The sequence below is a fragment of the Haemaphysalis longicornis genome, unplaced genomic scaffold (genome assembly GCF_048455015.1).
Source record: "Haemaphysalis longicornis isolate Haplotype H1 unplaced genomic scaffold, Haemaphysalis longicornis Haplotype H1 scaffold_12, whole genome shotgun sequence".
Taxonomy (NCBI): domain Eukaryota; kingdom Metazoa; phylum Arthropoda; class Arachnida; order Ixodida; family Ixodidae; genus Haemaphysalis; species Haemaphysalis longicornis.
Window position 1 is genome coordinate 7,203,826 of NW_027526225.1, and position 14,238 is coordinate 7,218,063.

The 14,238-nt window shown below is 53.6% G+C and overlaps 1 protein-coding gene across 4 annotated transcripts; it reads right to left on the reverse strand.

Annotated features, from left to right (window-relative positions):
• Nucleotides 1-735: 735 nt before the first annotated feature.
• Nucleotides 736-14,018, reverse strand: LOC144162361 (protein argonaute-4-like). Of its 4 annotated transcripts, XM_077692859.1 has the most exons (6): nt 13,770-14,017; nt 6,871-7,313; nt 6,799-6,828; nt 4,886-6,762; nt 3,048-3,177; nt 736-1,416 (listed from the first exon to the last, which is right to left on the reverse strand). In XM_077692859.1, the coding sequence occupies exons 1-6, from the start codon at nt 14,011-14,013 to the stop codon at nt 799-801; spliced, it is 3,342 nt and encodes a 1,113-aa protein (XP_077548985.1). In that variant the 5' UTR covers nt 14,014-14,017; the 3' UTR covers nt 736-798. The 4 variants fall into 4 exon arrangements, with proteins under 4 accessions (XP_077548985.1, XP_077548983.1, XP_077548984.1 ...); XM_077692857.1 differs by having other exon boundaries at nt 6,799-7,313; nt 13,770-14,018; XM_077692858.1 differs by having other exon boundaries at nt 4,886-6,828.
• Between the last annotated feature and the right edge of the window lie 220 nt (nt 14,019-14,238).

The following is a 14,238-nucleotide window of genomic DNA, read 5'->3' on the forward strand; positions in this document are numbered from 1 at the left end:
TCAACGAAGCATCACACGCATCTTTGGAAAAACAAATTAATTCAATTGATTGATTGTAGGGTTTAACGCGGCGACGCAACGCAGGCGATGAGGCTCGCGGTAGTGGAGGGTTCCGGATTATTTTTGACAACCTGGGGATCTTTGACGTGCGCCGAAATCTCGTACTTACGGGCGTTTTTGCTTCTCGCCTCCATCAGAAAAGCGGCCGCCGTGGCCAGGAATCGAACCCGCGACCTCGTGCTCAGCAGTGCAATGCCTCAGCCACTGAGCCACCGCGGGGGGTGAATTAATTCATCTGCTTTGCCTCGTGCCATAGCACTCTGGAATGACCTACCCGACGTCATTGCCAATTTAACTAATCGTGCAAATTTTCGCGAGCCAATAATGATTCATCGATCTCGATAGCATTGTATAACCTCCTTCAATGCTGTTTTTGTTCATGTTATTTTTTTGCAACTGTTAAATACTTGTGGCCTGAAACACTTCCTTGTCATTTGTGCAACCATTGTTAGTTACAGTGGCAGAAGTATCACCCACTACCATTCTTTCCTATGTACCCCCCTTACTCCATACTCCGTAATAGAGCCTGTAAGGTATTTGTTAACTAAAAATACTTTCAGGCTTGTGTTGGACCAGCGAGACCCGCAATGGAAAAGTAATTGTGGCCCAATACAATGGCGGCTCACAGCCTGTACACCCGGTCATCAGCAGTAGAGAACAGGCTGCGCGGCATAGAATGAAGAACCGTTTATTCGAGCCGTCAGTGATTAAACACTTCCCGCGAAAGCACACTTATATTCACACAAAGTACATGACATCCTTGAGCGCTTCGGCCACCTTGACGGCCTTGTCGTAGCTCCTGATTGAGGCGCCCCCGTGAGAGGCGCGGGCGCTCGCTATGTGCTCCTTGGCACGAAAGGCAGCCAGGTGGGCGTAGTACACCGGGGTAGGGATACTCACGCTGCGCGGGCAGCGGGCGTACGTGTGGCACAGCTGGTAGCTGAGCTTTTGCCAAGTGTCCAACTCCAAGTCGGAGTCGTCGTGGAGGACCACGTAACGGGCCGGCCGGCTGGTCCCCTGGATACCAATGTGGCTGCAGAGGAAGAAGTCCTTCTCCCGCGGGTGGGTGACCACCGAGTCCACAACAGTGCCGGGGGGAATGTTCTTCATTGTTCCCACGCCATCGGCTTCCCTAACCGGCTTGAACCGCGTGCGGTGCCGCTTCTGGACGACGATGAAGGAGATGGGCGGAATGGACGAGATAACCTCGCTGCAGGCCTTCTGAATGGCAGAGAGTTCATCGCGCAGCACCGAGGAAAACTGGCCCTCGCTTACGCCGTCGCGGTAGAAGAAGATCCGCTCGGGACGTTTCCTCCTTTTATCCCGGTAGGCCCACAGGAGCTCGGCGACCATATCCTGCGGTGGAGAGAACAGCCAGAGCTCAGCAGGTCAGCTAACAGCACATTCCATATTGACGGAAATGGAGATGCAGGACGGCCCACCACAACATTTGGAACTGTCAACAGTAGGCCTGAAGAACTGGCAAGAAAAAGCTTTAGCATCCATTCCTGAAACGAAATTGGCGCAGCTTGCATTTGTGGTGCAAAGCTGGAGGAACAGCTGGCGACCCCTCACTTCGTAGCGTTGCGTTCACCAGCCAGGCATCCGACGAATAACCCAAAGAAAATGTGCTCAGGGAATGCGATGAGAGCTCAATAGGACAGGCGCGGGTTTCATAACACGAGGGACCCGAAAACGCTTACCACCACGGAAAAAGGTTCCTTCCAATCGGAGGTTTTCTGTTCGCGTTGGGCAACGTACGGCCGGGTTAAAAAGTTCCACTCGTAAATTTAGTGAAGCGCGACAGCTCAAACTGCGTCCGATCGATCCTTAAACCTTCAAAAACCTAAGTCGCACACAAAGAACATACCCATGCGACGATTGATCGCGCACTAAGCAAACGCATCGACGATGCTATTGTACTGCTCCTCCACGATCGATGGGCGTACTGTTATTTAGAATCTTCCTTTTTCGCGATTTTCAAGTACGCGTTTTGCCACAATGAAAGAAGCACGGTGTCCCGCAGGCGCCGTGTGTACAGAGATCTCATATAGGAGCTGTTTGGTCTGGGTGGAAATGCATTCGTGTTTTGACAGGATGCCAACGGTTCAACTAAGAAAGCTTTCGCTTGGACAACATTGACACGTGAAGAGGAACGAGCGAATTCTTTACAGGGGTCGTGGTGCGTGGACGTGACTAGAAGAACAAGACTTCCCGAATGTCAAAAAATTAGCAGTGGCTTAGCTCGGCTATGCCAGGATATACGCAGTGTGAGCTAAGGTTCAGCTGGTTATTCTTAGCTCTCCTGGTTCTCTAGCTTGATTATCATGCTTACTGCTGAATCAATGACACACACACAGTATACGCGTTATGCGACACATGCATATTTATCAAGCGGCCCCGGCGCAGCGTCACCAATCGCCCAAGAGCTACGCTGGTTCCACAGGTGCACGCCGCTGTTGCTGTGACACACGAGCCATAGGTTCCACACCCGGCCACCCCTCGCATGATCGTCGCGTGGACCGGGCCGCCACGTGCGGAACGGAGGTCGGCGAAGGCGCCGGGCGCGTGGGGCGTGTGAGAGACGCCGGGCAGCGAGCAACGTTCTGTGCGCCGTGTGACGTCACTGCTCATCGCGCATGCGCAGCACGACTCTCCAGGAGCCACGCGAAACTGCTCAACCTCGGCCAGTAGCTCACGCTACGCTAAGCTTTGCTCAGGGTCGAGTCGACGGCGACAACAGGAGATAACCCATGCACTGTTCGATCTGGACAAACAAGAGCGCTTCTGTTTGTATTCTTTCTGTCGTCGATGTCATTGTCGGGCACACGAGGCAATCCGGGTGTGAGATATGCCGAATGTGATCAAACCAACCGATGTGACAAGTCGCGAAATTTCTGCCTCTGCTTTGCAAGTACCGTCCGAAGAATGTGAACACCGAGGAAAAGAGTAGAGAGAGCGTCTACTCAAGCACACTGGGCACAGACCTTGAGGTTTGTGATAATTTCAACCCGGGCGACAGCTTCGTTCTCCTGCCTCTGAACGCGAATCGATGCCCGGTACTGCGACGGAACATCGTCCAGGCTTCCGACACAGGCAGCAATGGAAGGCTTCTCCCTGCGCAAAAAGAAAAGGAGACATGGTTCCTGAGGAGACATGCGGCCTATGCAAGCCCGATGCTGTGTTAGTGGAAAGGATGCCATCCTGGAAACGCTTCTGGAAGTACAGTTGAGGGTTGGTCAATCATCGTGACCAATTACAAACTCTTGACATGTGCCTTTGTCACGATCGCACTTCCTTTGAACACCACCAGCAGTACACCGATGTTCCTGAATCACGAAGTGCTCGACGGAGCCTATATGGCAGCTCACTCGGAACGTCCCGGTACACCAAGTTAAAAAAACGGGGGTTGAGGAGGGGGGTGTTGTTTCGCCGACTATCAGAAAAAATGTTACAGGAGGCCGATTGTACTTCAGCCAAGTTGATTGATTGTAGGGTTTAACGCGCCGACGCAACGCAGGCGATGAGGCGCGCCGTATAGTGGAAGGCTCCGGATTAGTTTTGACCACCTGGAGATCTTTCGTGTGCACAGAAACATCGTACACACGGGCGTTTTTGCATTTCGCCTCCATAAGGCCGGGGATTGAACCCGCGTCCTAGTGCTAAGCAGCGCAACGCCTTAGGCACTGAGCCACCGCGGTGGGTTACTTCAGCCAAGTTACTTTAGGGAATGTTAAACCAACAACTGGCGTCAGGGCACCTCGAATCGTGTTCACATCCGAGGTGACATCTGGCACCTCATTCATTACCGCATTGAAAAAGGAATGTAAACACTGACAGGCACTGAACAAAGCAGACATCTTTTTTTGTAGTGTTAAAAGTGGTCTCACAATTATTACGAGCTATTTCTGGCTCCTGGCCAAGTGCCAGACACTAGCCAAAGGTCAGCGGTTACTCGAACGACAGCGAAATAGATGCGGAAGAATGCGAATGCAATCGCAAATTAAGTAGAGATGGAGAGAAAACGAAACTAGTACCAGAAGCACGTGACGTGAAAGTAAAAGTTACTGCCACGAGTTCGAGGCCCTCTGCCGCGAGCAGCGCAACATCGTATACTGTTCACCTCCCGTCTTGAACTTCGTTATGCCAAGTCTACTATACCAACACAGCCTTACGACCTTGCCTAACGCGTCAACCGTCTTAAAATGGTAGTAGTAGGGACGTTCGAGGCGTGTCCGCTGGTGCGCGCCACACCACGGATCAGCGGAGAAACTAGGTGACCTACGGGACCCAAGCATGGAGGCGTAGAACCACCATGCACCTTGAGAAGGCAGTACAGACCCTTTAAATCGTTTTAACAGGTTCCGCGAAGCGGCGCTGCCTCGCAGACAGTGTTCAGGCCGGGAGCACGCGGAAAGGCTAACGAACGGGGAAGGACTGGAGGCGATGGCAGGAAAGTGTCCGTTTCGCAATTTTCAGCGGACGCGATCGGCGATGTTACACAGGTGGCGTTGACTGTGCGAAAGAATTCTAGCCTTGGAGCCTGGCATGCACCGTCAAGAGCAAAAGTTGACGGACCCCGAAATCAGCATTTTTGGGTTATTGCGGTGCTGCACGGCAGCCCGAAGTACAATGTGCGGTATTTTTGAAATATTTTAGGAATTCTACGACATCTCACATGCACACCAAGGTTTGTGGGCTGCTACAGGAAAAGAAAACGTAAGTTGCCATTTCCGTGGTCCGTAAATTTTTGCTCGTGGCTACGGACAACGCGCAGGAGGAATCCCCGAACCAGAATACCTGTCACGCCGGTGCCCTCACTCACTTGTCTCCGGGCGCAGGGTGAGTCACGTCGGCGCCAATGACGAGTGTATCGGAGAATTGCTGCTCCTGGTCGCCACAGAAGCCGTTGTTGATGCCCCCGAGTTTTGCGTTTATCTTGAGGCACAGGTTGGTCACGAGGGTCGATAAGTTTTTCGCGCCCTTAAAACTCTTCTCCATTACGCACTGCGTAAGGATTCCTAGACGCACATCGGCCACTTCCTTGACGACAGCATAGGGCGCATTTTTCCCTAGAAGGACAACCACGAGGCTCAGATTGTGGAGCTGCTTCTGCAGGCCCGACAGCTTCATCCAAATGGAATCCCGGGTGGGCTCCGCGGTCTCCTGGGTCAGGGGATGGTCCACCCGCATGCCCAGATTGCCGCCCGTGTTTTTTAACGCTTCGATCAGGGTGCCGGCGCTGCGATTTTTTTCGCAGCCGCACGTCAACAGGACCCAGTTCTGGATAGGTTTGGCGTGCAGCAGGCCGGACCTTGGCAAGGCCCACTGCCCGTCGAGCGGCTGCACCTCGTCCCCGCCGAAGGCCAGCAGCGGCGCTGTGAGACAGCGGCCCGTGAGCTGGGTTGCTTGTGTGTCGAGAGTGATGCCGAACTCTCGCAGGTAGGGATCAGCGAGGGGCACTAGGTTGTTGAGAGAGTCTTGAATGTGACGGAATCGTTCGGAGGGAGACGTCGCGGTCTGTTTAATCATGGCCGAAGTCATGAACGGGCTCAGCTTTTTTCGGTACGGCTGCCCCTCTACGATGTCGCATACCTCGATCGGCAGGTACACTGGCCGCTTCGAACTGCCAGACTGTATGCAAGGTAGGTTGCGCTGCCTAATGACGCCAGGGTATTTCTCGTCGAAGTAGTCCGCTACCGTCTGCTTCACCCCGTCTCTCCTCGTAAATTCGACCCTGGAGGCCGGCTGTTGAGTGACGCTGGCTACTGCGTAGGTTCGAGGGTCGGCTATGTGGGTGACCCTCACCCTGACCATCTTCAGCTCTTCAGACAGCTTGGAGCGCTGCCTAGCGTCGAGGTCCCCGAAGGGAAAATTCGCACGGCCGTTCCACAGAAGGTCATTCATGAATTGCACGACAGGTCCGGACCTGTAGAACGCCGTAGCAGAGCGGTCAATGTTTAGCGTGTGCGTCGTCTGGGCTGGCCGCACACTGGCGTAGTAGCCAAACACCACCTCGGTGCCGGCGTGGAGCGAAGCGGCCCCTCCCTCGCTTGGCTTGGGGAAGAGAGAGCGGCCGACAGGGGTGAGGGTCATGCAGGGTCCGTGTCTCATGGCGACGTCCAGGGCCTGGAGCACGTCCTGCGGCACGGCACGCGTCCTGCCCTTGTAAAGCTCACTCAGCGTGTGCAGGTTCAGCTCGGCCACCAACTTGATTGCCACGCCGAACTGTCGTTCCGGCCAGTCCACCACAACAGTCACACCGAAGTCCTCGCCCAACAACAACTTCTTTCGGGTGTACAGGTTCTTGCGGCCGTCAAACACTGGATGGCCGGGAAAGTAGTACTGGTTAGTCGACAACAGCTTAGCAATGACCTTGCGGTTGACACGAGCGACCAGGCAGGGCACCTGCTGCACGACGGCATCCTGAGCAGCATCCACAGCGGGACCTTGGGCGCGACGCAGAGATGAGACTGCGACGTCGTAGTGGTACACATTGCCGCCGCCTACTGCTATGGCGAAGTGATTTGCGACCAAATCGATTTCTTCCGGCGTGCGGGATCCTTCAGGCGACGGCTTTGACCTTTCGGCAGCCGGCCTCATCTGGGGCTGTGCGGGCAGGGACCTTTGGACGGAAAGCATGTTGAACGGCTGCATCGGCGCCCGAGAGTACAGCGCCTGCTGCGGGTGATTGTACGGGTCCTGCTGCTGCTGCTGCTGGTGGTAGTGGTACGAAGCCTGCTGCTGCTGCGGGTGGTGGTACGAAGCCTGCTGCTGCTGCGGCTGCTGCTGCGGGTAGTGGTACGAAGCCTGCTGCGGCTGCTGCTGCGGGTAGTGGTACGAAGCCTGCTGCTGCTGCTGCTGCGGGTAGGGGTACGAAGCCTGCTGCTGCTGCTGCAGGTCGGGGTACGAAGCCTGCTGCTGCTGCTGCTGCTGCTGCAGGTCGGGGTACGAGGCCTGCTGCTGCTGCTGCAGGTAGGGGTACGAGGCCTGCTGCTGCAGGTAGGGGTACGAGGCCTGCTGCTGCAGGTAGGGGTACGAGGCCTGCTGCTGCTGCTGCAGGTAGGGGTACGAGGCCTGCTGCACATACTGCTGCAGGTAGGGGTACGAGGCCTGCTGCACATACTGCTGCAGGTAGGGGTACGAGGCCTCCTGCAGATGCTGCGGCGGGCAGGGGTACGACTCTCCACTCCGAAGAGCCCCATCGCGCGGCTCGTCTCGATCAGGACCCTGGTAGCTCCCAGCAGGTGCGTCTGAAACAACCACTCTTTAAATGCGAAGCGCATGGAAACATACGGCACGCACGTCCCCGCCAGAACGTGGAAAACAAGGCATGTAGAGAATGCGAACTATGGAGGTTCGTTTAAGAAACAGAACGCAAATATGGAACTTGCTGACGCGAAATTCGTGAAAGTCCCTCAGCCAAACCGACGTAAGGGACGATTCCTCTCGCCCCGCAAAGTGCATTTGATAGACGAACAAGGCAAGTCTATGTACCGCCATCTACAATACCAACCCAGGCCGACTTTTCCGGAAAGCCTACGCCCGCTTTGACGGCAAGCTGGTTACGACGGTGGAATAGCGCGAAAGCAATTTGAATGCGAATAGTCATGCCATCTTCATTGTGGTTATGCTGACGCAGATCCCGTACGTCGGGCAGGGTTTTGCTGCGGGTATTTAGTTTAGCACGTGAAGTTAACGTCGGGCCTTGCCTTGTACCGAAAAGTGTTTGCCTTGAAAGCCAAAGGAGTTTTAAGGAGTCTGTTCTGTACCTGACGCCGGAAAGACTACCGCTGAATGAGTCGCTGAATACTGTCGCATAAGAAATACCTTCAGCATCGGTCGCATAGTCAGGAAGTTCGAAAAGACGCGAAGGGCCGGAATAATGGCCAGTGTTACGATTACTTGAAAACCCGGCTTGATAAACGTAGGTGGCAGGGCATCTTGAAGACTCTCCAACGCTGCATCTCTCCTTCGCTCCCGGCAGGACTGCGAAAGCTGCCCGTATCGCCAGCACGAAGCGGGCGCGGAAGAGAAATTTGATCGTTGCAGAAGATGCGCACTCCAGTGTATGGTTTGCTTTCGTTGCAGTTCATAATGCACTGCAGCTGAAAGAAAGCCGGTTAACGCCCGGGACATCGCTCGCATGAAGACATTCCAGCGAGAAAACAACGTGTAGGTTTGTTCATCTTAAGCGCAGAAAAAAGCAGGGACACAGTAGACAAGGACAAGTGCTTGCCCTTGTCTATTGTATCCCTGCTTTTTTTCTGCGCTTAAGATGAACGTTATGGAATACCAACTAGCCCGAACGCAAGCCCTTCTTGTGCAAGTTTGGGAACGAACGAGTTGTGGTCGGAATGGGGTCTGCTTGCGTGCTTTGAAGGCTAAAGCCTAGGAAAAGGAACATCAAGCACTCGGAGGAGGAAAATACCTGTTATCACTAACGTACGCGTCGGGTTGGAGGGCGAAACGATGAGCGGAAACTGACGCGACTGCGCGTGCGTTTACCGCTTCGGGAACCGCGGTTCGGCTGCCGGACAAATGATCGTCCGCTCCGCCCAACCTGCCGGATAAAGTTTTAAGTGCAATGCACTTCTTAAGCGACCCTGAACCTGCGTCCACCGGCGATGTCCGCGCACGTGGAGATGGGCGCGCGCAGCCTGGCCGCTGACATAGCACATACCCACGTGGGGGATTGGCCAGGAATCTCCTCGTCTTCCTTGGCAACGGGGTGAGATGGGCGCGCGCTGCCTGGCCGCTGACATGGCACATACCCACGTGGGGGATTGGCCAAGAATCGGGCGTGAGAAGGGCTAATGCACCCGCTTAAAGGAATACTGACACGAAATTTCAAAGCTGAGATCCGCTCTAGTAATCAAGTACAACGACAACACAAATAGGTGTCTGTGCATGGCACATACCCACGTGGGGGATTGGCCAGGAATCGGGCGTGAGAAGGGCTAATGCACCCGCTTAAAGGAGTACTGACACGAAATTTCAAAGCTGAGATCCGCTCTAGCAATCAAGTACAACGACAACACAAATAGGTGTCTGAATAAATGCATCTTTCTTTCTTTGTAGTTGTGTGTGTGTGTGTGATATCTCTTTCGCGAACATTACCGAACCGCGCAAATTCAACTCGTGCATTCGCACTTTCACATTCTTCCCCTCGGGGAAATGCGGGGAATTTTTTGCTGCGCCGCGTCGGCAGCAGGATCACTGGACCGCGCATCTGCTGGTAAAGGCGCGCAGAGTCCGCAAATTTTACACATTCATTTGAAAATGCCTGAACCCTAAGTGCTGGTTGAATTATATCGAGGGTTGTATAATAACGGGGCGATCATCGCTATAGACTCGCTAAAACAAGGTGGCCCATTAAAAAAAAAAAAAAGACCGCCAGTGATTGGAACCCAGGTCTCGTTAGTGTGCAAAAGACTCACACAAAGCCCTTGGATTTGCAGCTCTGCTTTCGCTGCTGATCTAGGTGTAATCCGCGGTATTCGTAGACTCCACTTGCATTTCTAGTACCAGAGGAATGGGAGATTTCTTAATACAAAAGCCCCAGTTTTTGTTGACCTTTACTGCGTTCAGCGAAACTAAGATGTGAGCAGTAGTCTCCGGGGGATAGAACAAGAAATCGTAGGACGAAAAAAAAAATACGAGGGCGGACGTGGGTGAACCTTTACCAAAATGCGAAGACCCCCCCCCCCCCCTTTTACGATAATAATTAGCGACACTTTCACCCTCTCAATCCTTTTGTTTTTTTCTTCGTACGTTTGGCTTGCCCTACGATCTTCGAAATGCTCGCCTGCGTGTATCAATTAGTGCGCTACGTTGTGCGTATGTATAACGTTCTAACGCTCGAGCATAGAAACCGCATCGCAAAAAATTTCCCCGCATTTCCCCGAGGGGAAGAATGTGAAAGTGCGAATGCATGAGTTGAATTTGCGCGGTTCGGTAATGTTCGCGAAAGAGACATCACACACACACACACAACTACAAAGAAAGAAAGGTGCATTTATTCACAGACACCTATTTGTGTTGTCGTTGTACTTGATTGCTAGAGCGGATCTCAGCTTTGAAATTTCGTGTCAGTACTCCTTTAAGCGGGTGCATTAGCCCTTCTCACGCCCGATTCCTGGCCAATCCCCCACGTGGGTATGTGCCATGTCAGCGGCCAGGCAGCGCGCGCCCATCTCCCCCCGTTGCCAAGGGAGACGAGGAGCGCGCGCACCCGCAGCTGCTGCTATGTGGACGGACGGCGGTCACCGGAATTCAGGGTCGCTTATAAAGTGCATTCGCACTTAAAAAGACGGCGCAGACGAAAGGCGGTTGCCCACTAGGGCTAATCCGAGAAACATTACGCTCAGAAGCTAATCTCGCAGACGACGAACATGGACAAACGCTCGCTATCACGCACAGCCAGAAGCTGCACTTTTACACAGGTCACATAGAAGAGGGACAGAACGGAAGGAAAGAAAATGGAGGTGGGGGGGGTGCACACGCCGTTACGGCAACCATCCGGACTGGACTGAGAACTGCCGCTCATAACTGCCAAGACGTACAGTCGCGGGCGATTTGGAGGTAATCGCGCGAGCTTCGACCGATAAAGGCGATAACGCCCCCGCGCGGCCTTTTTCGGAGCTACTGGGACCTAGTTTATGCATTCTCCTCTCTCTCGGTCGTTGTTCCGTCAAGCAGTGATCACTCCCGCGGCTAGTAAACCACCCTTTCCGCTTTGTGGTGATCTTGTCTGGTTGCAATCACGTGTGCGTTTTTTCCTTAGTTATCGTGAGCAACGATAGCACCCATTGTTATAAATGTCCAATATTTCCCGAGAATGCTTTTCTGCGCACCTTTTCGAGAACTGCTGTAAAATACCGCGAGTGGGACGTCGTCGCTGCGTGCGCGATAAAAAAAGAGGAAGGGGTTATTGATTTTGCTGCTGGAGTGATGGCTGCTGGAATAAACAGCGACCGAGGGAGAGAAGAATGCGTAAACCAGGAACCAGGCAGGGTAAAACAAGCAGCGTGGGGGCGTTATCGTCGTGGTCGGTCGCCGCTCGCGCGATTACCTTCAAATCGCACGCGACTGCACCAGTTCATCACCGTCAGCTTGCTAACAATGAGGAAATACGGGGATCCGAAAAGCCTAATAGCAGGAAGAACAATACGATGCAGTGTCGAAACACGACACTGACACGCTGGAAATAGTGCGGGGATAGTGCACTAACGCCGGCACGACATACCGAAATGTCAGACTGTTATGAACACAAAAATACGAGCAATGTTTGTTAACCGATTATCTGTCAAATGTGCTGCCACTTCTTTGACGTGGCGCTCCAGGAATCAATGTGAACGCAGTAGCTGGCCCACTGCAAACGCCGGCGTCATTTTCGACGGTGCGAGCGCACAGGTGCCGTCAGAAGTAATTGGAGCACGGGAGATATGGACGAACCGCGTAGGAGCGCCGTGTACAGGGGGGATTAAAAGAAATGCGAAGAACGGAGCGCACAGCCTCCGACGCATGCCGCACCGTCTGGCTGCAAGGTCAGTAAACTGCGCGCATGCGTAGTTCTTTCAGAGTGTTTGAGACTGGCCTACTGTCAGGGGAAATTCTTGATAAAGAAGCAACGCCGGCCGTTTACTTTGAGGCATCTTTTCAGGTTGCGTCGCCAGTGAGCAGGATGCTCGTTGAAGGGCATCATGCTAGCTGCAATCAGCCTGCTGCGCGCTTGGCTCCCGAATGTAGGGGATAACAGGATGCCCAGTGGCGACAGGCCATAAAAAGACTCAAAATGAATTACCTGCGTCGCTTCTTTATAAAGTATTTCCCCTAACAGTAGGCCCCACTCTGAAACGCTCTGAATGAACTACGCATGCGCGCAGTTTACTGAAAGAGCAGCCAGATGGTGCGGCATGCGTCGGAGGCTGTGTGCTCCGTTGTTCGTATTTCTTTTAATCTCCCCTGTACCTGCACCGGTGTCGTCGGAAGTAATTGAAGCGCGGGAGCTGTGGACGAACCGCATAGGAGCACCGTGTAGCTGCACCGGCGGTAAACGAAAGGAACAGAACACGCATGCGCGCCTGCCAACGGTGATAGCCCATCTATACTTCTCAACCCACTTCTTTTAACGAGGCTTCGAGGAAATTATTCGCAGCATACTGGGCTCAGAGATGGTGCCGATAGCAGAGGCGGTATCTGGCAGCGTCGCTCACTTTCAGCGCACGCGAGCTTCTGGAGAGGCGTAGCAATCGCACGGATCTGAAGTGACAATTTTTTTTCTTTTCTAATATTTTCAGGTGCACGGGTATGCTATCAGCGCCATCGCTGAGACCAGTATGGTGCGAAAATTTTCCTCGAATCCGCGTAAAAGAAGTGGGTTGAGAAGTATCGATGGTCTATCACCGTCGGCAGGCGCGCATGCGTGTTCTGTACCTTTCGTTTACCGCCGGTGCAGCTACAAGGCGTCCTCTGCGGTTCGGCCACAGTTCCCGTTGTCCAATTACTTCTGACGGCACCTGTACCTCTGCAGTAGCCAGAGGCGACCGAACAGGCACTAAGCGAACGGAAGAGCGGAGCGAAAAGACAGGCAGCAAAACGCACCGTTGTAGACTCGACCGTTACATGGTGGCAGGAAGGAGCCGCGGCGCAACGCGCGCGCGACACAGATCGAAGCCATTCGAAAGCGTAAAGGCGGATCGCAGAGTGTAACGTCTCAATCAGAAAGCTTACACTGCAAAAGTTCTTCGACATTTTAACGCGAGGTGCAAGCAAAGAGTCATCGTTTCCCCTTTACCACTCGGAAGAAGCGCTTAGGTGTCCCGGCACTTCTGGGTCACAAACGCAGCTGCGGTTTAGGTGCGGAGTACCTTAGGACCGTACAATGTCCGTCCGCGTCCGTGCGCATAGCATTTGCAATCGCAAAAAAATCACATAGGCACCGGCAGGACTCTAGCCTGTGCCTGGTAGACCAGACAGTGTCAGTCGTCTTACCCGTTGGGCTACGACCGTGAGTTAAACGGCTTACTCCCTCGCCTGCAACGGTACGAAGTACCTTAGGAACTCCCAATGTCCGTCCGCGTCCATCCGTGCGCACACCACCATCAAGCGAAAATCAAGCGAAATTCGACTCGAGCCGCGAGCTGCAGTTTTCTTTAGGGAATAATCAAGGTGCAACTCGCGGCTCAAATCGAATGTCTGTTGGGGCGCAAATCGGAGGACGTCACTCGGGGCGCAACTTGGATGCAATTTCGAGTCCCCGAACTCCGCACCCAAGCAATCATTCAGAGAGTGGAGATGCTGCCATTTTTTTTTACAGAAAGCCCGGATTGCGAAAAAAAAAAGCCAAAACAAAAGGGCGTCGACACGGTATTTTTTTCTTTCTCCAGACACATTCAGGCGACGTCGTTATCAAATGTAGCACAACTGGACAGCGTGCGAAATCCTGCGTTATATATATAGTTACAGCAACGTTGCTAGACACGAGTGTTATATTTAGCAAGAGACTGCGTCACGCACTACGCTACCTGTAAGCTATCGCCGTGGGCACAGTGCCTGGTGATAATTAGGTCAGCCATGGCAGTTCTTACTTTGACCGCGACCCCGTCCCATGCCACGTCCGCCACCGCCTCCGCTTTCTCTGGAATTCCGCTCGCCGCCGCCTCCTCCCCGGTTGTCGCCTCGATGTCCTCCCGGGCTGCTCTTACCTCCACTATTCCAGTTCCAGCCGCCGTCTCGTCCGCCGTCCCATCCATGTCCTCCCGAACCGCCGGTCGCCATGGCCTTGTAGCCCCGAAAATCGTCACACCGAACAGAAGTACGGACGCTGACGCTATCGGGACGTTGCGCCCGCACTGCGAGCAGGCCGCTTCTTTGTAAGCCGACCGGTGGGTGGGTCAGAAACTTCATTATCGCGGCGGAAAGCGTCGAAGTGGACGAGAGTAGGCGCATGCGCAGTACGAGGTCCCGGCAATGCGACCGTTGTTTGCCAGAACGACAGAATCTTTTAATCTGTAGATCAGCCGGATTCGGTCGCTGATCGCAACAATGCGCGACAAAGATTGTACACGTGTTGGTAATTCGCCTGTTGTCTGTTTATTTTCCCTCAACGGTCTGCTAGCTGTTACTCTGTGCTTGAGTGAGGTAACAAAAGTGGAACAAAAATTGAAACAAAAA